Source organism: Rhipicephalus microplus, chromosome 2 (genome assembly GCF_043290135.1).
Source record: "Rhipicephalus microplus isolate Deutch F79 chromosome 2, USDA_Rmic, whole genome shotgun sequence".
Taxonomy (NCBI): domain Eukaryota; kingdom Metazoa; phylum Arthropoda; class Arachnida; order Ixodida; family Ixodidae; genus Rhipicephalus; species Rhipicephalus microplus.
Genome location: NC_134701.1, coordinates 255330067 through 255355514, shown reverse-complemented (window position 1 = coordinate 255355514; position 25448 = coordinate 255330067). Strand labels below are relative to the sequence as shown.

At 45.9% G+C, this 25448-nt stretch overlaps 1 protein-coding gene across 3 annotated transcripts in view; it reads right to left on the bottom strand.

Annotated features, from left to right (window-relative positions):
- LOC119169266 (cell adhesion molecule Dscam1-like) overlaps nucleotides 1-25448 on the bottom strand; it is a 276122-nt gene that overhangs the window by 27687 nt on the left and 222987 nt on the right. For all 3 annotated transcript variants that reach the window (XR_012887527.1, XM_075880054.1, XM_075880057.1), the window contains exons 6-11: nucleotides 25054-25141; nucleotides 20534-20794; nucleotides 19024-19124; nucleotides 14504-14810; nucleotides 11383-11544; nucleotides 2265-2555 (exon numbers count right to left, since the gene is read on the bottom strand). Coding sequence is in view for 2 of the 3 variants with exons in the window: in XM_075880054.1 (XP_075736169.1) it covers nucleotides 2265-2555; nucleotides 11383-11544; nucleotides 14504-14810; nucleotides 19024-19124; nucleotides 20534-20794; nucleotides 25054-25141 (1210 nt within the window). In the remaining variant the exon portion in view is untranslated. The remainder of the gene's footprint in view (nucleotides 1-2264; nucleotides 2556-11382; nucleotides 11545-14503; nucleotides 14811-19023; nucleotides 19125-20533; nucleotides 20795-25053; nucleotides 25142-25448) is intronic.

The following is a 25448-nucleotide window of genomic DNA, read 5'->3' as shown; positions in this document are numbered from 1 at the left end:
ATTTGTTTCGCGGCTCACGCACTCTGCGTTCCTCATTGGATGAAGAAACGAATTCACGGTTGTGACGCCTCGAGGAAAGAAGTAACAGAAGATAAAGGAAAAGGCAGGGATGTTAACTTGTCTAGAAGGACCGGTATGCTACCCTACACTGGAGAAAAAGATCAGGGAGTAATAAAGACGGAGGAAAAGAGAGAGGAGAGCATGCACACACAATGTCATACATATCACAGTTATCATAACCCCATCAGTCTATAACTGCTGGTGCAAGTCTGATGCGTTCAAGAAGTTGAGCACGGTCTTCGTCGCCTTAAACCGCGATGACCTCTAAGGGTGACATTCCAGACTGGTTTCTACCTCTATCGGCCTGCGTTTTGAGCTAGAGCGACTGCAAGTGATTTTCTCTACGCGTTGTAACAAGGACGTCTCCTAGCTACCACAGTTGTCACAAAATGGGTTATCAGCCATTTCAATACGAAAGTAAAATGACTTCAAAAAAACCACTCTTAGCCATCCAGGAACAAGCAGTGTGGAGCGCCTGTTACGAGGACGTGGTCAGGTTATTAGGTACTCAATCTAAATCCATCATTCCTCGAAGTAAAAAGCAAGCAGCATTCTGTTTTAGACTTGGCCTTTTCTGTGCCGCCAAGGGAATCTTACCTTGCATTCAAGGTTGCTATCTCCTAGAGGTTCTATACATGCTACCAGCAGGAAGCAGAATTATTAGCAGGCTAGCAACTATACAGCTGTGCGGCGATGCTGAAAGTTATGTTTTATGGCGACATGCTAGCTTTTCGCCGATTGCGGGTGTACTTTGCTGACTAGTAAATGCTGACGGGGGTTTCTGAAAGTGATTTCTGACTGGGATTCTGTCTAGTATGCGAAGTATAGAGGTCACTGACAGTGAATTGGATTACCGCTAGCGGTAGTCAAGTTCGCTGCAGTGGTGGCACCGGGAAATACAAAGAAAGAAACATGGCTTAACCCTCCGTCATAGGAATCAATATAACCCGAAAGTCAAAAGTGTCTTCACAGAAGTAGTGCTTATACTTCGTAGCAATTATAAATTTGAACAACTTCGTTGGTGTTTGGCAGCTATGGCACCATTTGACGTGGATCCACCCACGTCTATTCCTAGTGGCACATCTACATTGCGACGACTGACGTCCATGGTCATGGTTTAACCATTGTGGTAGAGGATCTTTTTAACCTACACATGCATACAGCGTATTGTGAATCTCGCGTGGAGATGACATCAACAAGCACGTAATAAATACTGGTACTGTGCACTTCTTCAAGGCGTTTATTAGGGTGAGAAACGACATGTTGCACACTCCCGAGTAATGTGGTAATATATGCATGTGCTGTAGTACTGCCCCCGCCTCCGTTGGCCAAGCGGGCACGCAAAAGTCTCCGTCCCTATCCCCTTCCCTGTTTTGCCGGATTGAACCAATAAAGTTGTTCTCTCTCTCTCGTGCGTACACAACCATACCGCGCTTCAGCAACACGAAAGACAGATGTTCGTAGCTTGAGCTGCGAAAGGGCGCAGGTGTTCCACGTCCGGCTGGTTTCCGTCTTGCTCCACCAGGGCACCGAATTCGCCCGTCGCCACCATTGCCTTTCTGCGCCGCTTTAAGTCGGTGGGTGCTAGTGTTATTAAACGGTGCTATCGCACACGAACCAGTCGGTGGCGAAAGACCATTGGTGCATGTGGAAGCTGCATCACTTCAACAATGATACTCTATACAGCTAACAGATAAGACGAAGCGAAAGGCAATAAAACATAACTACAGTGACAAATAACTGCATCGTGAGCGAATCTCCGATACTACCGTAGCCAGTGTTTGTTGCTGCTATTGAGACGCTTTAACTATGACCTCCGAGATAGCATGCCGGCACGCTAATAATTCCATTTCCGCCGGGGAAATATTTTTCTAAAAAGTTCTTATTAGTTTGGTACCGTACATTTTATCAAAGTCACATCCGTGACAGAACTACATCACTAAAGTCTTCGTAGTCCTCCGCATAAAACACTTTCATGTTATAAAAACAAAGGCCTGTGTATATAAGCTTCTCCGCAATTCACGCTTGCTAGCACGGCTGATAAAACGATGCGAAATTCTGCTATCTAAAGGCAGCTTATACAGTTACGCTACCACCGGCTGACATAGGCGCTGCGTTCGGTCATTTGCAATGACTAAACCCGGTGAGGGGCACATTAAGGAACTGAAAAGAAAACATTGAAGAAGGTGCATCGCAAGCCATACCGTGAATTACCATTGTGGAGGTGACCGTGACCCCGCCTGCTTCGTTGCGGGCCTCGCAGCTGTAGTTTCCTCGGTGCTCCGGTAGTAGCTTTTCGAAGATGAGAGTCGACGAGAACTCCGTCACGTTCAGCACGCTCACGGATGCCAGGCCAGCAGTGGAGACGGGAACGCCGTCCTTGTACCAGGTGATGTGGACTGGCGCGTCGCCTTTGGACACCGTGCACAAAACGTTGTACCTCTGGCCCTGATGCAGGGACTCCGGGAAAGAGAAGGGTACAATGGCTGGTCGAACTAGAAGAGACACAAGACACACCAAGCATGGGTTGTTTCTATTGGTGGAACACACTCCGCCGTGAGAAAACCCGCATGCCTTAGCGTGCACAGTGATCCACGGACATGAACACTCTCGCATTTCTGTTACATCGAAAAGCCGTTACTTTAAGATACCATGACGGATGTTTGCACGTATGCTGTCGAACTTCGCCAACCTCTTTTTAAGCTTTTGTAGTGCCAACATAGTTCAATGCATGAAAATATTGCTGCAGCACTTATCACTTGTGAATCACGTGATAAGCTGGACAAGTTTCATCATCCTGCATTGCGTACGTGTGAACCTATCTCTTTCTTTATTGAAATATTCGTTTGTGTGATCATTTGTTCATTTATTTACACTTTTACACAGCGCAAGCAGCCAGTCGGTACAAACTCTGGCCAACGTCGGACTTTCGATTTTCTGCATCAACGCTGTTTTCACAGCGATCAAATAATGTGGAACGATGATGTCACTCACTCACTCACTCACTCACTCACTCACTCACTCACTCACTCACTCACTCACTCACTAACCTTGCGCACAGATACAAATGCACAGTCATTGAGATTCCTGAGTGCCTATAATACAAACAATCGTTTCGCACATATTGTCTATCTGAGCAGCTGCTTCCACCTCGTAGCATCGTCTTGAGTACTAAACACAACAGTGAAACATCCGCAAGACGGCCTCCAGACAAACGAAGCAAGTTGTTCGCTGCTGTCTTGCTTGCGCCAGACAAACAATGGAACGATCCAGAAGCGACTCCACTAGAAAGAATACAACTACCGAACGAAAACAAAACAAAGCTGTTCGCTGGAAAGCTCGGTGGAGCAACGTGACTAATGGCGGTGTGATGACGTGCAAGCAAGGCTTGGACATATTGCGATTCGGGGTAACGTATAGCCACTTGCAATACGGTTGTCTTTGAGGGTGCAGGTCGGGCACAAAGCACTAGCGGCGAGCAATGAATGCGCGTTCCCCATACTGCTAGTACCAGTTGATACGACAACATTCTTCATCCACAATGAACGCACGCGGGATACGGAAACTGCTTCGTTCTCTCGCGGGAAGATGAGTATACTTGCGCCTGGTAGGAAAGCAGCTCTTTCCTGTCTTTTACGATCACTCAAAGCGTTTTCGCATTGTGTCCTAAGCCAAACACGATGAGAGGCTAGCGAAGTGATTGATTGAATGAATGAATGTGTGAAATAAATAAATAAGTTAAATTTCACCATCTTCCACAAAAGGAAACCGCGAGTAGCGTGTGAAGCAGCGCATGGGTAGACTTCAAGTTCCGTTCATCACGGGCACCTTGCCCGAAGTAAACGCGTCCTTGCAAGTGAAGCACACCTTGGATTCATTGTAGGTTCTGTTGCTCTTACTCATCCTGAACTCTTTAAAAGATTTGTGAAGGGCGACATATTTGTCTTAAAGGAGAACACGCCATAGATTTCCACAAATTTCAAACGGGAGTTTACCCAAATATATTACAAGTGCACAAAATTCGTCCGACTTAGTATGGACGCGATTGTCCGTGGTGTCTCGACTCGGCACCGACCCTCTGCCTTATCTCGGGAAGTTTCATCACCGCCAAATGAACTCAACCGCTTAAAGCGCATGTATAAAATTGAAAACTCTTTGGAGCAGTGGGAGGCACTCCTCGATAGCTCGCACTGCTGGACCACGTCCGGCAGGCGGCGCAAGCCAGTGGAGCCTTGGACATGAGGCCCCACCCATCTAGCTCCTAAATGCCTTTTTTTTCAACCCAATTTATCATCATCATCATCATAATCATCATCATCATCACCGCGAAGCAGCACGCCACGAAGGTTCATCGCCACGCCACGCAGGAGCACATGCGTTCATCGTGCGTCTGCGGAATCTCGTTCCCCGACGTCATCCCGTGATTGCTGGGAGAGTGTAAGGGGGAGAGGCCACATCATCTCACCCAGCCCCTTACACAGGTCAGAACGTGCTATCGCGTGAGCGCGTCCTGGTAGTGCTTGGACCAGCTGTTGCGTATGCGCAGTAATGTTGGCAACACCGTAAAGTGGATGAAATCCCGCCAAAAGCTGCTTTGCATCTAATCAATCAAGGAGACGTAAAAAACTAGGATGATTAAGTTGATAACATCGTAGAGCATGTAATAGAAATAGAGTGAGTGAGTGAGTGAGTGAGTGAGGGATTTCTCGAACTTTTCGACTTCAACAGATGCAGGTTTGCTACTTGTGAAATTGTCGGAAAGTGTTATTAAATAGGCACGTAAGTAATGCACGAACTTGGAGGAACAAGACACGACCTATGTATCATATTGTAATGGTGGTACCAGGACTGTGGTCGTACGTTGCCTTAAAGAACCATTCTACAGTGTATAGGTAGACTTCAGGTTATTGCCTTTATGAATCTACTTTCACCTCAATACTGCTGGATTATATTTGCATTAAAAAAAGAACATTCCATCTCACATCTATTATTACATCACTGGCTATGCTGAGGGTGCACGTGCGTGAAAAAAATATGCAACGTTGAACCATTGCAACTATCAAACGGTGATGTTCACGCCCCGGTCAATTGATGTCCATCCGTCCATCCATCCGTCCATCCATCCATCCGTCCGCCCGTCCATCCATCCGTCCGTCCGTCCGTCCGTCCATCCATCCGTCCATCCGTCCGTCCGTCCATCCGTCCGTTCATCTGTCCATCCGTCCGTCCGTCCATCCGTCCGTCCGTTCATCTGTCCATCCGTCTGTGTGTCTGTTTATCGAAACACCTTTAGTGATGCGAGCGATGCGAGCGCCATCTGGTGAACACGTTTTTCTTTTAACGCTCTTTGTTTCTTCCCCCATGATCAATGTCGTCGTTGCTTTCATGTATCAGGGAGGCTCGGGTCCTCCCTGATATATTATATTATATTATATTATATTATATTATATATATATTATATGTTATATTACAAACAATGCGAATCGCACGTTAGGTTATCTGCGCAGAAACTTTTCTTTGGCTCCGACTAACCTTAAACTTCTGCTTTATCAAACATTAGTCCGACCCAAACTCGAGTACGCGTCATCAGTCTGGGATCCACATACCAATTACCTCGCTGACAGCATCGAGGCGGTTCAAAATCGCTCGGCACGTTTTGTCATGTCCAACTACCATCGCACGTCCAGTGTTACCTCAATGAAAGCCAATCTTCACTTACCCACACTCTCACTGCGGCGTAAAATATCTCGCCTCTGCCTGTTCCATAAGATCTTTCATTGTAATCCGTCTTTTAGCAACACTCTTTTCCAGCCCCCATCGTACGTTTCCTCACGCAACGATCATCAGTTTAAAGTGGGCGTTCCTAGCGCCCGCACGAATTTATATTTTGAATCATTCATCCCGAAAACTGCAAATGAGTGGAACCACCTTCCCGCCCCTATCGCTGCTATCACTGACCTCACTCTGTTTAAAAATGCCCTCTCTAACCATTTCGCGTAAATTCGCCACTTAAGTCACGCTGTGTTTTCTCTTGTTAGTTTTTTGTGTGCGCGTGTCATTCAAAGACGCAACCATGTTGAACATTGTTGTTACGACCACCCTGCCTCTTCTTCACATCACGCAGTCTTTCTTTTCTTTTATGGTTTTCAGATCGCCATTGTGCGCATATAATTTTGATTTGCTGTATTTCCTGATTTTCTGTACGATGTATACCCGCTCCTCTCTGTAATGCTTCGGCCTTGAGAGTAAATAAATGAAATGAAATGAAAGTGGCAAACACCACTTTTCTCCGGTGTCTGCCCTCATCGTTGAAATGAAATAAAATTGAATTGAATTGAACACTTCGCGTACAAGAGGTGGCTACGACAGACAAATACGGCAGACAAGCCTACGCTTTAAGGAGCTTCGTCTCTAAAAAAAATACTTGTATTGGCTCAACGAGAACTTGTAGTCTTTAATTCTCTCCGCCTCATTGAGGGCAAACACTCATAGCTAGCCTATTTGTACGATTCCAACAGAATCTTCACATTATCTGGCCCTATAGCATCTTCAGCAGCGATCAAAAACGTGACACAAAAGTGAAAAATAGCGCGTCAATTGTAGTCAATACCAACGCCACAATGCGGCAAGGGCTTACGAAATGGCGAGTTGTGAGCAGGAGGGCGCTCATCGAAACAGGAATAAAAAAAGAACGAACTAAAAACGGCGCGAGAAAAATAAACACAACGCGGCCTGCTCCGAAAGTGATAAAGCGACGTACATTTGCGTCTTCTCTTTTTCAATCCACTCGCCCCAGCTCTCAAGGAAAAAGAAAAAAAAATGTGGAGGGGAGTATTTTTTTTTTCTATCGCTGCGTTTTGATTTGATCTTTATTATTTTTTTCTTTCAATTTTTTTTGCTTGCCGGAAATATGAACGGCGGTCAAAATTTCCTTCCGCGAACGCGTGTCGCTACGTTGGCCGCACAAAACGGAGCGGAAACGACGGCCGCCATTCTTTGCACGGCCGCGCGCGGTGGCGCTGTCGCTTTGGTTTCGGCAAACGACCGAGACCTGGCCGCGAATACGCGCACCGCCTACCACGGCACTGCGCGAGCCTGATGAATACCTTCGCACGGTGATGGCGCGGCGGGAAATGGAAATGGAGAAGTGCGCGATCCGCCGAAATGAAAACGAGGTCTTACTGGTTTCACTTTTGGTTCCCTTATATACACGCAACCTTTTCTTCCTATTACTACAGTTCTTTTATTTTTTTTGTTTCCCGTACTCCACGTACAGTTTCTTCCCCCTGCTTGCGCGCTTCCAGTTCGTTTTTTCCCCCCGATTTCATTGCGAAAGACCCGAACCGTGCAAAAGTTTTTTTCTCTTTGTCTTTTCTTTGCCAACAAGGTTAAATGAACACCCAATGATGATGTTGTGGTTCCTGCGCCGTCCAGGTGCTCGTAATCGTGAGCTAGGGAGTTTTCGCGACAGTTTCATTTTCCTGACAAAACGAAGTTGATGATCGAGGTCCCGAAAGCAAGAAAATGGCACCTGGCCAGTCTGCGAGCTAGTTCCGGAGTCAAATCAAGACTTCCTTAAACGACAGCTTTCATTTGTCGTCTTACCACTCTCCCTCTTCTGTATCCTCGTTTTCGGCAGTGTTCTGCTTATAGCTGCATTTCCGATTCCTTATTGACGCGTTGTTCTACTCTGGAAACGTTATTAACCAACGACCGTACCACCTGAATATTATTTAAAGTTACGAGAGTAACTCACTTATCAAAAATACTTGAAAGGGCACAATTCTCTCATTGCCTATTCGTAGTACATTGTTCGCTTTATTTTTTGGACTAGCGTCATCGCCTTTGCAGCAATACACTTCTTGCAGTCTAGTGGATTCATGCTGGAATACTGCCGTGTGGTTCAACAAGTAAAAAAAAAAGGACTGACACCACGCTCTGTCCTTGGTTTTCTTCTGTCATTTCGAATTGAACAGCACATGTGCAGTTCAGTTGTCGTCCTGTCTACTAATTTCTCCTTTTGTTTGTGTGTATTTGTACCCTTTTTTTAAGTAGTGCATCTGTGAACTTCTTGCAAAAGTATTGTTGTGTCTTATTACCGAGAAATATCAAAAATAAAAAAAGACATGCTCTACTTGCATATGCAATGAACATTCTATTGTTTTCGCGTCAAAATCAACAGCAAAAAGAAAACAAGGAAGCGTAATTAACAAAACGCTCAACGCGAAAATATCAAGCATCCATGGTTCGGCGTGAATCGCCGTTATAGTAGCTTCTACACATTGTGTTAAAGGGTGCGTGTTTTCCACTTTAATAAACGGCCCGCTCGTTTAGCCTATCAGCCTCGAATTGTCGCTTTCTCTGGTTTTTGAAAACTTCGCCACACGTTTCGTTTTACAAAGTTTCTACTTTCGTACCCATTATTCATTCAGGTGCCGAGGTGACCCAATTAAAACGGCGCCGCCTGTGTCGTTGTCACCTCGGCGAAAGAGCGAACGCCGATGTAATTAGTGATGGCAGCAAAGCCAGAGGTCAGCCGTGGTGCCAGCCTTGCATACGTGTTATGAACGAGTACCTGCTTATGGGTGAAACGAGTTGGTGGTGGGGGAGTACATAGAGGCGGGAAGGGGTCGCAGAAGGCTGTGAATCACGCCCGCATAAGTTTCTCAGCCTTACCATCCCAAAAAATAAACTTAGAAAATAAAATAGGGAAGCGGCACAAGCAGACCCGTTCTCAAAGCCCATGTCTCGTGGGGGATCCTGGGGAGAGTCGCACGGCTCAAAGGCCGTACGCATCTCTATCGTTTATTTCTTAATTCTCTCGTTCCGGAGGCGAAGCGTGCACGGCGTGTGAATATTGCATGTTGCGCACTCGATCTACCATTCTACATACGGGCCACTGAAAGACGCTTGCATATGGCGATGTCGAAAGGGAGGGTTTGCGCCTGGGATTTGTATGGATACTGCAGCCACTGCCGCCACGAACCACGCCACGCCGTTGGCCCATACACATACCCGGCCACCTTTTGGTGTCGCAACATGCACCGTAATAGCAGACGCCTTCTTTCTTTCTTCCCTTTTTTCCCTATGGAACGGTGGTACCGGCATCCGTGCACTGTTTAGCAATCGGCCCCGGGTCGAAGAGGAAGTGAGCCGATGGAATGGAGCTTTTGGGGAAATAGCGTAGCGGAAGAAAGGGTGAAAAGGAAGCAAGTGGAGGAGAAGGAGGGGTGTCATTTACCCTAATCGATGACTTATCTGAGCGGCTGATCGTCGCTACCACCGGCGGTGACGTTGGCTTGCGCGCAGTAATGAACGCACAGGAATAGCGGCGTTCTCGTGGTGCCTCTGTCGCCCAAGTTTTTCCCGAGTCTCGCAACTGGGGGAGAAGAAGGAGGAGCGCGTAGGGATTCCGGGGGAGTTGAACCGGGCATGGCGCAAGCTCCTTCCGGACCCGACTCGGGAGACTGTGTCTGTCTGTGCGCCTGCGTGGATGTACGCTGGCTCGCTTTCCCGGCGGGTGCCACGATCGGAAATGAATGGGGCAGGCCCCGAACGGCACGAAACAGCGCAGATCGCGGGGATATATAGCTGGCAATGCAGCGGCCTGGTTAATTGGGTCTGTGACCCAGGCGCGTTAACTTTTCTATGCGTTTTCCCCCACACGCCCTCTGTCTGAAAGGGATCAGACTCGGGGCCCTCTTCGCGAAATGATATGCCTGTATGTGTATGCACCTACGTTTGAAGCTACGCGCTCTTGTGCCTCGCTTTGCCTCGGTGGATTGTGGGGCACGAGTATTGACGGGTGAATTCACGCTGTCCCTAGCGTGTGTATGCGACTGAACGTTGTGGCAAGAACGCCTGAGACGATGCCACGGAGAAAGAAGTTGCGTACACAGATACAATGAGCTTGACTGAAAAAAAAATCACAGCATACTGCCACGTTTCTTTTCCCTAGGTTTGTTATCGCCCCGTTACCCTACGTAATTCTCAGCGCAAACTGCGCCTGCAGTCTTTAAGAAGCTTCAGGACTGTAGTAGATCATTTCGATAAGATCACGCCCACTCCGCGAACTATACAAATTATTCTGGAACGTACGTCACCGCTAGCGATAACGCTAGAACATTCGATGGCTAGAGTATAAATGCCGACGCGCTTCGCCGCTGGTCAGTTGATCTACGGCCGATACTCTGCCCGCTGCTATCAGTGTCATTGCCTCGCTGTAATGTTACTTTTAATTTGTTGACCACAAGTTAGGCCCGAATAAACTGTTTCATCTTCGATCTGTAGTCGACTTCTTTCGGCCACGTCATGACTCCGTGACAATATTCACGGAGTGAATAATGATCAGCGGCGTGAAGCGCTGGAGGGTTGCATCGCTGAGTTGTGAACCATCCGCCAATATTGCCCACGACATGATCAAAGACGTGACAAACACTCTATATAATTAAACAAGTGAATATTTTATTCTTAAGTGGTAGCTATACGTCGCTTCCGTTCACCCTTCAATATAACGACGTTATGGTCGGTGAAGTGGTGGATGGGTGATTGAGCGTTGTGGGATGTTTGCAAGGACGAAGTAGTGAGCTGTTCGCAAAGGTGGAACTATTGTCGGTCACGTACAAACAAGGTATGGACAAAGTGGGACAATCGATGGTTCTTCAACGCGCACATGAATAGAAGTAGACGATCATCTTGCATTTTATATTGGCTAATTCTCAACAGTATTTGCTTTATAATCGGTGAAGTGGTGGATTGCTGATGTGGCGTAGTGAGATGTTTGCAAGGACAAAGTAGTGGGCAGTTAGCAAAGGCAGAATTAGAGGCGGTCACGTACAGACAAGAGATGGAGAAACCCAAGCCTTGAGGGGCTTCGCCCCTAAAAAAGGCCTAGTGCAAATTGATAAGCAGATTTGTTTCTCGGTACGCCAAAACAAGCGTTTGTTTCTGCTACTCGCCTTCATTAAGTTGTTTAGAGAAGTGCAAGATGGGCGCTTAATTAATAAGGAAAATTACTGTTTTTGGTGCACTCTAATAATAGGATGAGCAAAGTAATTTTGTTCCGCTAAGTGCTCTTGACTCTCTTTACTGCCAATAAAAGAAAGAAAATCAAGAAAAACAAGTCAACTTTGTACAGCCTGCTTAATGAAGCGCGTGCCAATAATCAAGATATGCCTAGCCGCGCAAAAAATGACCATAGTAAACGCTACCTGGGCCAAGAAAACTGCGCAATTTATGGAGTGCTTTCATGTGTACTCGTCTTACCCGGGGCGGCCTGGAAAGGAAGGGGGGTGACGGCAGTGGCGAACGAGAGCCGCTTACCGAGCACTTTGATGTAAACGGTGTTGTGCGCCGTAAGGCCGTCCCTGTTGCGAGCTGTGCACGAGTAGAGGCCTTCGTCCGTGGCCCGCTCAACGTCTTGCACGACCAGCGTTCCGTTAGTGAAGGTCTTCTGGCGGTGATTGTACGGAAGCCGGAGGCCCTCTGCAAGTGAACGGAGGAGTAGAGATATAGTTAAGGCCATAACTGTACAACTAAAGTAGACATGTAGAAAAGCGGTTCATCACAACCAAGCAAAGGTATAATTCTAAAATTAAAAAAAGTTCACCTAATAATATAATACTTCTTGGGGTTTGCACCCCAAAACCACAATATTTATGTGAAACGCCTTGGTGGATGGATCCGGAGATTTTTACCATCTGGTGGTCTTAACGTGTGCTGAAATCACACAGACGTGGAGAAGTTCACGTCTCGACAAACAGTTTAGCTTTCTTGAACTTGTAAAGGAAGAGCGAGAGAAAAAGAAAGATAGATAAAAAGATAAAGAAAAGTATATCAGTTTTATTAAGTTGCTGTAAGGCTTAGACTTGATTATTGGCCCTCCTGCTGCTACAGACAAACGAGGATGGCCGAAAAAGAAACACAAAGTGGCTGCTCATGTGATTGCACTTCTTATATTTGGCCACTCCTTTTGTAGTTGTAAACAAAATAGGCCAGTTCTTTTCGTATCCTGTGAGAGTTTCCACCACATCAAAAGAATTCGAAACGTTACTCGCCGAGCCAGAAACCGACCACGGATAGGCGCTTCTGAGAAGGAGTACCCACGTTACTTTACAGTGAGACCATGACAACTGCGACCACGACCATGAATATCCGACGACATAGTCACTCACGTTGGGTAGCCTAAGTTCACCGCTGTGCATAGCCACCAATATTCAACGTATTGGCCAGGTGTGTAAGACTTCATTCGCTGTTAGAGCGCACGAACCATGCTATTTTACGTTAAGTAAACATGGACTTTGAACTTCTAACAATATATCCCTGACATCAAAGGCAATGTTCTGTATCGATATTCTTGTTGCGGCACGCAAAAAAAAAGAGGACCCAAGCAGCAACAAAATTTATACCATGCCGGGAAAGAGATCACCCAAGGTTTGCGTGCGTGAAAGCAATTCTTCCTGCTAGCGTATACCCTCGCGTGAGAGAGACTTCATTGGATGCGACACTGCCCCTGCACAAAGCACGCGTGAGAAGCATCCACTTTGGGACGGCGGACAAATTGAGGAACGTATGACATTCAGCATTTTAGCAGAAAGGTAATAAAGGAGCCTAATGGGAGGAGTGGGTACAAAGGGGGTAGCAAGAATGAGAGAGTGGGAGAAAAACAAAGAAGGCAACAAAAGTTCGCGGCGCAGTGGTGGTGCTGCGCGCTTTTGAAAAGCCTGCGAGCCGCAAGATAACGCTCACTAGACTCGTCCTTGCTTCATTTTTTTTTTTGCGGCGCCAACGCACAGCTCGGTCGTCACCTGGCAGTGGGTGATACAGCACACCTCGGGCGTTTCGGGAGTGCACCGAAAGAGAAGTGGAGAGTGCTGCGGACGCGAACTAACAAACTAAGTAGTACACGTATCAAGAAGAAAGAAGCTGGCGTGAAAGGAAGCAAGGACATTAGCCTCGCACGATATTGTCTGCAAAAGATGGAGGTGTCGCCCCGCAGCGGTGCTTGAACACGAAAGGAAGCGAATAGCGAGCGAGCGAGAGAGAGAAACAGCACGACACAACGTTGATACACTTAACACCATCCTTGTTCGCGCTTGAAAAATCCGAACAAGTTTCACCTGGTTGCACGGAATGAGACGTAGAAAAGGAAAGAGGGAAAACGACGAAGAAGAGTATGTGTACAATGAAAGAGCAACGAAACCATTGAGCCACTTGCGCGGAGCTTCGAGACGATGATGACGGCTTTTGTGGCCCTGTCCACAAGGAAGAAGAAACTGGATGGGTTAGCGTAGCTGCTCAGTGGCTTTAGACAAAACTAAAATGGTTCAATCCACTAAAGCTGATGCTTGGGTAAGTTGATTCGTACTTAAAAAACATTTAAACAGTGCAAGAAAAATGCAAAACGTGGAAAGACACACTGATCAGCATTGAATCTGTGTGTATTTTAGTGTTCTGCGCCTTTTATTGCACTTTGAATCATTCTTGAGTTTCAATGCACAAAGGTTTCAAATCGTAGGGAGTGGTTGGCCATTCTCGAGTGGCATCCTTCGACAGCAAAATATCCAGCACTACAAGTTGCTGGAGTCTGTCATTATTAACAGGTTCATCTAAATAATGTTTTCAGAAATAACAGTTTTTTCTTTCTGGCATAGAGAACTTACCACGGTAAGTTTTAACCATGGTCATATATTTCCGATATATTCACATTACGCAATCCTTGCTGTGAGGCCTAAAGCAAGACAGAGCTAGGTTAAACCTACTGCATGTCTCCTTTCGTGTTGCATACTACCATAAGTTTCGAGAAAAAAGGCTGCGTCACCCAGTGGTTGACGCTCGCCTTTGAATATGGGACCTAGGTTTAAACCTCACCACCGGTAACAACGTTTTTGCCATTCTAATGCATTATAATGCGTTAAAAAGGGGAAAACTGATGAAATAGAAAATTATGTTTATTCTGGCACTTCATAAACGGCGCCTGGTGTCGGTAGTAAAGTGATCAACACTACTGAGTTTCATAAAAGGTAGCATGAGTTCTATTCAAATGTTTCAAAATGCTTCAGTACACACTTCTCCCTCTTCTCCCTAGAGGGCACTGAGGGTTTTGCACAGTAACAAACGGATCGATCCCCTTTATGATCTGATACAACTTAAGAAGTCTGGGGCATTTCCCCCTCAAAAGTGCACTCGCACAAGCCTGTGCCAATGGGGGAGCATTGCTTATTGACGTCACGAGCCGGATGACCAGTAACCACGCCTTCACAGAACATTGCTTAGAGTGACAGCCTGCGCGGGACTATTGCTTTAGTCACGGACGCGATTGGTTGCCACACTCTGGTTGTGTAGGCCTCTCTGGACTTCCAAGTTTCATCCAAATATAGCCATAAAAAGCTTCGCTGTCCAAAAAGACACACGAACTGTGTTAACACGATTACGCTGCGCTTACCTCTGTCCCAAGTGATGGCCTCGATGGGGTAGCCACCGACAGGGCACGTCACGCGCATCGCCTCCCCCGCGACCACAGACATGTTGCCGATGCGGCGTACGAACGGGGGTCCGTGTACGTTGAGTCTCGCTGCATGCTCGGAGACTCCCACGTCATTGCCCGCGCTGCACCGGTACAGACCACCGTCTTCGGCCCGCACGCCCGAGATGTTGACGAAGCTGACCACGTGACCTTCGCTCGTCACGTAGTCACCCATGCGGAAGCGGGCGTTTTCAGGAACGGGCAGTCCGTCAAGCGACCACGTCACCTGCAAACACGGCATGGCATGCTAGCGTCGAGAAATACGTCTCATACTGGACGCGAGTTGAAAACTTCACGGTGACATCCTATTTTCCTGCTGCTGTAGTGTTCATTTGTTTATAGCTGGATATATATTTCCTGAGGTCACAAACCAGTTTTGGGAAGCGCTTCTTGGAATCACTTTATGCTTTCGCGCTAAAGCGACCCTGGATTGCTCCTTTAATGCCTGCCTAATTAAACCAAAATCATCCCAATTGAACGACACCTGAAGGAAGTCCCGGTGATCAGCGTGAGCTTTTGAACGAGTCGATAATTCTACATCGAGGTAGTTTCAATAGTGCAAAAAAAAAAACGCGAATGAACAAAGGGGGAGCTGACACGAACAAGCGCAGTCTTCCAATCGTTTCAATTCAGTAGAGACACATGTATCTGGCGAAAAATTGAGCTGCGCAACAGAACACGTCAACACCACCACGCATCACTGCTAACTGGTTACGAAGTTTAAAAATATGACAACGCTATCTTGCTAGAGCATTTGCATAGGAAGGATATGCAGCGTTGATGTTTGTTAAAAAGATGTTTAGATGAGAACAGCATTGCAGGCAACGTGGACCACCTCGAGAAGGCTTGTTTTTCGCAACATGCCCTTGCTTCTGTTGATGGTCAACATCTCAAGGAGGTCGAACGCTCTTATCGCAGTCACCGCTATTATAAGGGTGAGAATAAAGCTAAAGTGGTAGTGGTCCGTTACGCTCACGAAGTTTCGCGCCACTTCAAGAAGTTCGCAAAAACTGTTGCTTGGGCGAGTTGGTTCATGCTTATTTAGACTGATTTATCAGCGCAAAAAAGACGGAACTTTTAGAACACACACACACACACACACACACACACACACACACACACACACACACACACACACACACACACACACACACACACACACACACACACACACACACACACACACACACACACACACACACACACACACACACACACACACACACACACACACACACACACACACACACACACGCGCGCGCGCGCGCGCGCAGCGCTGTGTGTGTGTTTTGCTTAAAGTTCCGTCTTTCTTGCGCTGATAAATCACTCTAAACTTCAAGAAGATAGGGCTGAGTTGAAACGTGAAAGTTGTCATTTCCACACCCATAAACTATGAAACTGCGCCTAGCTAATATTTTGAGCTAACAAAAGAAAAAAAAAACAAGCAGAGGGACTTCATCACACCGTGTGTCTACAGCGTCGTATATATCATCCCGGTGTCATGCGCAAAGAAATACCAGAGTCCTTCGATACTTTTACTACTCATAGAGCTTCGGCGTGACTCTATGGGAAAGCTTTCTGCGCTGCAAGTGGAGGCCGCGGGGCAGCGCTGTATGCTCACCAGTGGTAAAGCCCCATAAGCATCGGACAGACGACGGCCGCATGCAGTATGACATTTCCCCGCGCGTTTTTTATTGTATGTTTGGTGTTGTGCGTTCTGTGCCTGAAGATCGAAAACGATGCTGTGTGCCTAGTCATCGATCCGGTCACAAAGGAAATGACAAAGAAGTGTATGTTAATTCTGGCCGCCTAGTCAGTAAACAGCGGGTCCAAGACAAAAAACTGGTGGTCTCACATTTAATCCACCGCAAGTGCATGTGTGTGAACAGCGCTTCGATGAGAGTGAGTTCTTTTGCGTGAATTAGTGGCTAATCGTATGAGTTGCCGTAAGCACGCTGCACGATGCTCAGAAACGTTTGCTGGACGCTGTGCCGGGAATTTTCCATGACCCACGGTGACCCTAAACTTTATTTCTAAGTTGTAGTTTCTAAGAATATCGAAAATAAAGGCTAGATTCTGTAGCATTATTCGGCTGTCTTAACACTCCTACCAATCTCTCGCGAGAAGTGAGTGGTTGTTGTTTTTTCCAGGAAGGCGTAAACACAATGAAGAAAGAGTTCTTTCCAATATCAATCTACTAAGCCACTGGAATTCACCTCCTGTTATTTAAGCTTTATTACTGATCACGCACAACTAATTACCGGGTAGAAAGTCATATCGAGGCCATTTAGATACAATCGCTCAATGTTGGAGTGCAGGTGAAAACGCAGGTGCTGCAAATAGCAGTATTGTTAAAATGGGCTCGTTCGCTGCAGATGGTTTCAAGATTGCAAGCGTTGTACCCCAAGAAACTTCCGGTCACCTCATTTACCAGCTCATAACCTCGAAACTGAAAGCACATTTTCAAGCTTTTTTCCAGGGTGAGGAATGTCTCTCTTTCGTTTTTTCACATAATATGAACGTGCGCAAAGTACAAGAGAATCTTTTATAACTTTTATGTCTCTTAAAAGAACATTTATTTGAATATATTTTGCCAAATAAGGGAAGGAAACTGTTGAAAATCAGTGGAATATTTCCTAAAGCTATTTTTGTTCACCGATGCTATTAGGGCATATCAGTAGACAAAACCAAATGCCATTAAGGGCCTATGTTTTTAAACAGTGAGAGAGTCTGTACCAGTGCTCATTAGTAAATGTTCGAAACGGGAACCATTTGCAAACCATGCATCAGTCATGCAGCGACTTTAGCCCTCAGAACCCATTCGCGAAACAGGTGATAAATATCTCAACTCGTTGGTTCTAGAAAACAGGACTGGGGCCGCATGATCAATGCCAGTCGTTTGGAAGCAACTGTGTGAAGCTTATGGCAGGGACAGACTTGCGAACATTTGCGAAGCCATCAGAAGCTATTTACGCAGCGAAGCCACAACATACAAGCGGCCACAATTAGCACATGCCTTCTGATTGTTAGCTCGACTTAGCCAAAATCGATACAGTTACCCTGTCTGTTTTATTTCTATTCATGTGCGCATTCGAACAAGGGCTATAAATACGCATGTTGGGTTAAGCAGTGTATGACTCGCTTTTTCACTTGAACGACTATCTGAAGAGACCCCGTAAACATAAAATTTATTTCGAACTTTATTTTAGTAATGTGCCAAAGGCGTGACCTACAATTTTGTCGTGAAGTAAAAGTTTCGTCGCTGCCTCAAACAGTGCCGATAAACACGCAAAAACGACTGTAGTTGGTCAGTAATTGTTCACTTTCCCAGCACCTGCTAGATTGGGTGAAAGTTGTCAAGGACATAATTGTCGAAGGTTTAATTTACCTGCTGGCTCCCGCAGAGCTATTCGTTCGGAACGAGAAGTTTCAAACATTTGAAAATTGTAATGATACGAGAAGTGCAATCCCCATGCGTGTTGTATGACGTACCAAACACTTTCATTCAGTCAGCCAAGAATCGGTTATAGAACGTGACGAAGCCTTCTCTGTTGGTCATAAACGTGCGCACAAGAGGATCTCTTGGGGTAGGAGTGGGGGGAGGAAGGGCTACCGTAATCATTTAAGGTGAGCACCAAGTCTGCCGTATACCTCTACTCAGTAAATACTGTCCCGCCATTGTTTAATGAGCATGATTATGGCCATGAAGTTTTTTTTTTTTTACAATAACTTACGCCGCATACCCAAAACTGTGGACTTCATACTTTTGGCATTGTAAAGTCCGGAATCAAAGGAAGGCCGCTATGTGAAGTACGTCATCGCACAATTTTTCTTTTCTTTCATTCGTTGCGAAACTCACCCTTTTGGTTTCGGACGCGACCTGGTGAGGTGTGTCTGCCACCTCAATTGGGCTCTCCCTCTAAAATAAAACCCTGAGCACGCTTATGGTGTTGGTTATACAGACCATGCTCACCCAACAGTAAAACAAAACAAAAGTAAAGCCCCACAGCGCACCTGCGTGGCTTTGTCAGAAACGGAGGTAAGTTCGACCGTGCGGTGGACCACTTTCACAAAAAACTATGAAGGGTTTGGCCGACAGGAAAACTCACTCGAACAGTCGTGCTCGGGCTATAGACGAACATTACAGCAACCGCAAATATTGACCCTCGCGACGTTAAGGCCCATGTAGGGTAGGTGGACCTCCCAACGGGTTTGCACAAGAAGAAAAGTAAGCAGCAGAAAAAACAATAACCACGGGGCGAGACATCAAATTGAGGGTCTATTTCTTTTCCATTCATGGGACGACCGGTGAAGCTGCTTCGCGTTTCGTGCAGTCATGAATAGCACAAATGACGAATAGAAGTGGTCGATCGATACCCCGACTTCCGCAGGCGACGGCGCCGTCACGGAGGTTGAGCAAGAAACTCTGTCAATCTGACCTGGGGAAGCGGTCGTCCGGCTGCGATGCACTTGAGGGATATGGATGGTCCTGGCGACAGGGTGCGCTCCGAAAAAGTCTCGCGCAGGGTGGGCGGGTCATCTGCGGTAAAAAAAGACCCCCCGCTGGTTAATGTACCTGAGTTCCAGGTCAGTCGCGAATTGAGCACGATAATAAAGTGGAACCGGATCACTTCATGCGCCCAAAGACGCGGCTGGGGGTAAACAAGAACAACTCTAGTTGCATTAGAGTTCGATGACAGTTCCTCAGGAGAGGTAAAACAATGAGTAAGTTGCTGTCATGGACCAAGTTAAGGTGAAAACACATTAGAGAAGTTTCGGAAGCCGTACGGGTTCTTTTGTAGCACCCTCGTTGATCTGATAAAAGAAACCCGTACGGGGTGCGAAACGTCTGTCGCATGTTTTTCATATTAATCTGGTCAGTGACTGCAACTTCTTCAACAACAACTCTAGTTAAGACAGAGAAAATAAAAGAAAAACTAGTTTAGAAAGAAGATGAAAGGGAAATGAAGACTGGATGGTTAGCCACGGTACATTTCGACTTAGTTACACAGTAACTTAATAGAATAAAAATGGTATGAAGTAATGAAAGAGACGAATAGCTTACGAAGGCTCCACAAAGTCATTTTTCGTGAAACAATATTTTGCCTGATAAAAAAAGTGCTACGTAACTACCATGAAAATGCGTCGTGTCATTCAGTTTTCTCAGAAGGAACGTAAGAACGCCTTCCAGGGAAACTTGCGTTGAAGCCATTATTTGCATCTACTGAGTTGGCCTACATACAAGTGACTCTGCACTTTCATGTGTGAAGGCAGCTACTCGATTACGAAGCTCGGTATGGTGAAGAGCGTTCCCGGTAATGTTGACCTATTGATAACGCGGCTGAAAGAGCTTCTCTACGGTAAGTAAAACGAGGAATTAGGGGATTAACGCGGAAACACACTAGTAAAAAAGGTTGTGACAACTTGTGCTTTGATGTATTCATAATGCTCCGTTTTAAAGATAGTCGAGCGCTGATCCACAGAAGACTACGTAATACTCTTAATTGCGCTTGATTGCTCTCTGAAAATGCCCGTTTGCGGTGGTGGTGTTGCCTGCTGCTACAGGTGGTCCTAGCCTGGCGACCTATAGTCGGCAATTGCTCCACCCGAGCGTCTCACACTGACTGATTGATATGCGTGGTTTAACGTTCCAAAACCACCATATGATTGTTAGAGACGCCGTAGTGGAGGGCTCCGGAAATTTCGACCACCTGGGGTTCTTTGACGTGCACCCAAATCTGAGCACACGGGCCTACAACATTTCCGCCTCCATCGGAAATGCAGCCGCCACAGCCGGGTTCGAGCCCGCGACCTGCGGGTCGGCAGCCGAGTACCTTAGCCACTAGACCACCGCGGCTGGGCGAGCGTCTCACACTAGTAACATGTTTAGAACAATGTCCCTGTTCACAATGCCCATGTTTCAAAGAACTGAGCGGTCACAAAACTCACCGGCCAGTGTGAGCTCTGCGGCCCCCTGGGCCGAAGCCTGGTCGTTGAACGCGTAGCACTGGTACACGCCGCGGTCTTCACGGCGGACCGGCACAACGGTGACGCTGTACGGGGCGTGACTGACCCCGCGCAGCAGCGGTCTTTGGTTGCGGTACCACTCGACTCCGTTCACGGGGAAGCCACTCACCGAGCAGTTGAACGTGGCTGATTTGCCCACGTCCACCTTCAGGCCACGTGGCAGCACCGTCACCGACAGGGGCGCTGATGTTGTCAGATGTGGCCAAGGGGAGACAGCAACCGAAGTGAAGAAATAAATTAAGGATGTAACGTTAACCAGAATGGAGAACAATTCATTCCACATGCTCATTTTACGGTGTAGCACTGCACCCTACGTAAACATTAGGCAGCAATAATGTGCAACCGAGGAAAGATCCTTGACGAAGGGGTGTCGCTGAAGCTATAGTTTCGACAGGAAATCCCGCATTCTTCTACGTAGATAACTTGTCGAAAGAGCGAAATCAGTGACACCTCACAAATTTTTCAGCTTTTCAAGATTCCTTGTTTCCCAGAATCTCTAAGAAGGTAAGGAAGCCAATGGACACATTGTCAATACGGAAAGAATAAGACACAACCAATAAAACCGTAGAAATACGAAAACATGGTCATCCATTCATTGCACGTAGTACAATCAATCAGTGACTGAGAACTATCAGCAAATGAAGTATTGTGCAGCATTAAGTTACGAGACAAATGCATTGGCGATACTGTTCCCGGTAGAATCATGACTCAATTTTCGATACCACCATTGACGATATTCTTCATTGTGTTTTATAGTATACATTGGATGTTGTATTTCACGCACATTTCGATTGCGTTTAATTTGAAATATGTGTGGTCAATGAAAACCACAAAGGCAAACTTGCGACCTTAGCCACTGTCGAAATAGCACTGGATCAAATAAACTTTCAAAAGAAAAAAAATGTAGCCAAAATTTTTTATCTGTGTTGTCACTGGTCCTTATTGTGTTCAGCATTACCATATACATCAGGCGCCACAGCTATGTCCCTAACGTTTTCAGCGATAGACATTTGGAATGGTCTAAAACAACCCTTGACTGCTGCTACAGCACACATCGTGAAAAAGGCATCGCGGCAGTGACGTGCACTCCGCGATCACACACTGTCGACCGGCATTTCATGCTGCAGACAGCAAGCACGGCCTGGCGAACGCTACCTAACTCAGAGCCGGGATGAGCATCAACTGCTTCGCAATGTTGTCGCTTCCCAAGGGACAAGAAAAGCAGAGAACAACAGCAAAAAAAAAAAAAAAACAGCAATAGCGACGCAGTTCAGTGGCAAGGCGAAATAAATGCATTTGAACCCCTCGCTTGGCCAGACGCTTTCTGGGCGTGCCGGCTGTATATAATAATAATAAGACGACAGCCCAGTGTCACCAAGCCATCTGCCTTGCAAATGAGTGTCCGATATACATTCTTCTTTCTTCTTTTGTTGCTTTTGCAACGCCATGCGCTGTTGGTAACGGGTGTCCCACCAGAGCAAAGGAGGCCTTGTGTACTTATTTAACTCTTCATGCACGCCTGAACGGAGACACAGAACTAAACCTGAAAAAAACCATAAACAAAGAAACATAATAGACTTGTCTGCTTTCTTCTTTATTCGTTCGCCATGCCCGTCGCGAAAACATTTAGGAAACGTCTAGTCTTGTCAAAAACAATGCGTGGCGGTTGAAACTTCCGCCGCACGTTTACCTTCATTTATTTTTTAGAGTGCACTACGGGTTTGTGAATCTTTTAAGCCTTTATTTCTTGTTTTCTAAAATTTCAAAAAGCTGAAGGTTTCCATGAAAGCTGGCGCATGCGGGAAGACTTAAACAGGGCTTTTCACTTCGTACGGCATGGGCTCGTGCTTTTGTTTTCACGTCACGAATCGCCTGGCCGTGTTTTGTATCTTTTGTTATCTCCCCCTTTCTTTTGCCTTTTATCTTTGTCTTTATCCTTGAAACCAAGCGCTTCGCTTCCGATAGCGCACATGCGGGCTCGCTCGCGTATGACATGAAGGGCATGGAAACATGAGTGTTCGAATAAAAGTGATCAAGAGAAGAACAGGCATTTAGTTCTGCACGTGTACGCATGCATCTTACCTCAAAGCGCCTAACACCGGGTACACTTTGCAGATTGATCGAAGGTCTTAGTCGTGTGGTTAATTCTTCCAGCGGCTTGTTTACGTTTCCCCCTTTTGAGGTACGCGCCTCCAAACAAAGGGAACTCAGGAACATGGCATCAGAGTTTTCTCGCTTTTTTTACTCACCGAGCTTCTCAGCAACTGCGTATTACTTGTTTGTTCGTTTGCCGACTAATTCAGTCGAAACTGCGGTTTAACAGAGAAGCAAGCTAAAACTCAGTAAAACGTGGTTGAATTAATTGATCGGAAAAGTTTAACGCTTCGTGGCTTTGAAGTACAACGGGCGCTGGTTAACCCGACCATACCCAGCTTGCGCTTTTTTTGTGTTTGTGTGTGTCTATGATTTTGCATGTCTCGTGTGAAATTGACCATGATGCGCGTGTACGTCGTCATACTGGCATTGGCGTGACCAGAGAAAGCAGCGCTCGAGTGAGTATGAAAGGTCAGAGGAGGCTCTACACACTAGAAATGAGGCATGAATAGTCAAATGCCTCGTCAAAATCTGGTGGCCAGTTCCAGTATTTGATGCATCGGCACTCAATAGCTTCCCAAAATGCACCAAACTTCTTTTTACTATTGTTCAGGTAATCCCCCTTACAGATAAGGACAGGACGAGTGCCTTGATTTCACTTATGTTTACCTGACGTTTAATTTGTGTGCACACCACTTAACTCCTCAAAATAATAAGGTTCGGTTCTAAAAACAACATCTGTGCATTATGAAGGAAGCGTTTTATTTTGCCTGCTTAAGTCTAGTGGCAGGGAATACGGTTGAAATTCACACGTGCACTAATTACTTTCCCAAGTAGCAACTCACGCTAACTAACACAAGTTCCGGATATGGTCGTTACATTCCAACTCCATAGCCGTCTAACTAGCATAGCAACACTAGTCTGTCTTGGTCATTACATTCTAGTTTCAGTGTTGCCCCAAACGACTCAATTTGAAAGCCACTTAGCTTCTGTCCGCTTAAATTAATCTCTAAGCGTTCCACGAACGCCACCCAACTCTTAGAAGACCTGCATGTCTGTCCAAGTTGTCACTAATTGAAGGGAAGCGCTAACTGAAGCAGAAAGGCAGTTTCTAGAGCATGACGCATACTAACCCCTCATGTATTGCCTAATAAATGAGTTCGAAGCTAAACTGAAATGCACGCTGGCAGTAATGTGAAAATATGCATATAAAGACAAGATGAGATGACAGCTTATCACTAGTTCCTCTAAACAGTGTTGCACACTCCGCATATAACATATGCCCAGAAGCGCCATCATTACTGATATAAGCATGGTCTCGGAAACTATCTAGGTACGTAGGCAGTTTAAGTAATACTATTGTGACCCTTTTGTCTTCAACCTAAAGCAAATAAATGAGTTTCGGAAAGTTACCTTCTACAGCAGCGGCTCTCAAAGTGGATTTCGCGGAATTAAGAATTCCGCAGGCCCAGAAACTTCTAGTAAGCCGATCGAAGCCAATCGAAGGTAAAATAATAACACTGTTATGAAGTTCCATCTCGAGTTAAGCAATGCTGACATGAACAACGTGCAGTGGATTTATGTTAACCGAGATTCAGCACCACAATAGGTATAGGTTAAAAATGTCAAATGTTATATATGTGTATTCTAGAAGACGCCTTTCTTCGCAAGTCAACTTGAAAGCTATTTTTATTATTATCAGCGTTAATATATAAATATATATATATATATATATATATATATATATATATATATATATATATATATATATATATATATATATATATATATATATATATATATATATATATATATATGAAATCATTAAGATTTAACAACGTGGCACTATGCATGTGGCTGCAAACACTGCTGCACGTGTGGGTATGCCTGGGTGTAGGCGTGTTCGCTTTCATCATCAGTTATCCGTGTCCTCCCCACTTATCTTGCTATGATGCGCAAGTATACATGTACTTGCTTGGTACAGATGAATACACTTCCCCACCCCCCCTTCTTTTATTTCTTTAGAATTGGACTAGCAGTAGCAAATTCGCTTTGAGGATTGTTTGAAACTAAGTTTTTCTTTTGTGCTCACTTCTTAGCGGGGTCGTAAATTGGGTTCATATGTACTATTTCCGTGGGAATATTAACAGCGCGAAGTTTCTGCTTCCGTAAACTCAGTCTGCATACAACAATTTTTACAATGGTCAGTCAAAAGCCTACATTGGTAATGCTGTTCTTGGTTTCATGTGTTTGCTTGCACTTATGATTCTGATTAAAGGGACAAGCGCTTGCAGTAATCCGGTAAGCGTACTTTCAACCTCGAGAAAGGAAGCAAAGGAAGAGCTCACCGGTAACTTGAAGTTCGGTGTCGGTGGTGTCCGAACCGGAAGTGTTGTTGACAAAGCAAGTGTAAATTCCGGCATCGGTCAGTGTCACCTACAAGTGATAAGAATAATTGTTTAGCTTAACGCCCCCAAACTAAGACACCGTTATTAGCAATGGCATTGAGGAGTGCTCCAGCAATTGTAATCCCCGGGAGTTCTTTAACGCGAGCCCAGATCTAAGTACACAGGCCTGTAGTATCGCCTCTATTGAAATGCGGCCACCGCGATCGGGATTCGATCCCGCTACCTTCGTGTCATCAGCCGAGCACCGTCTGCACAACCGTGGTGGACCTACAAAGAATGCGGCAAAACTTGTACACGTCGATTGCACGGGCGACGTTTGGCATCGAGAAACTTTG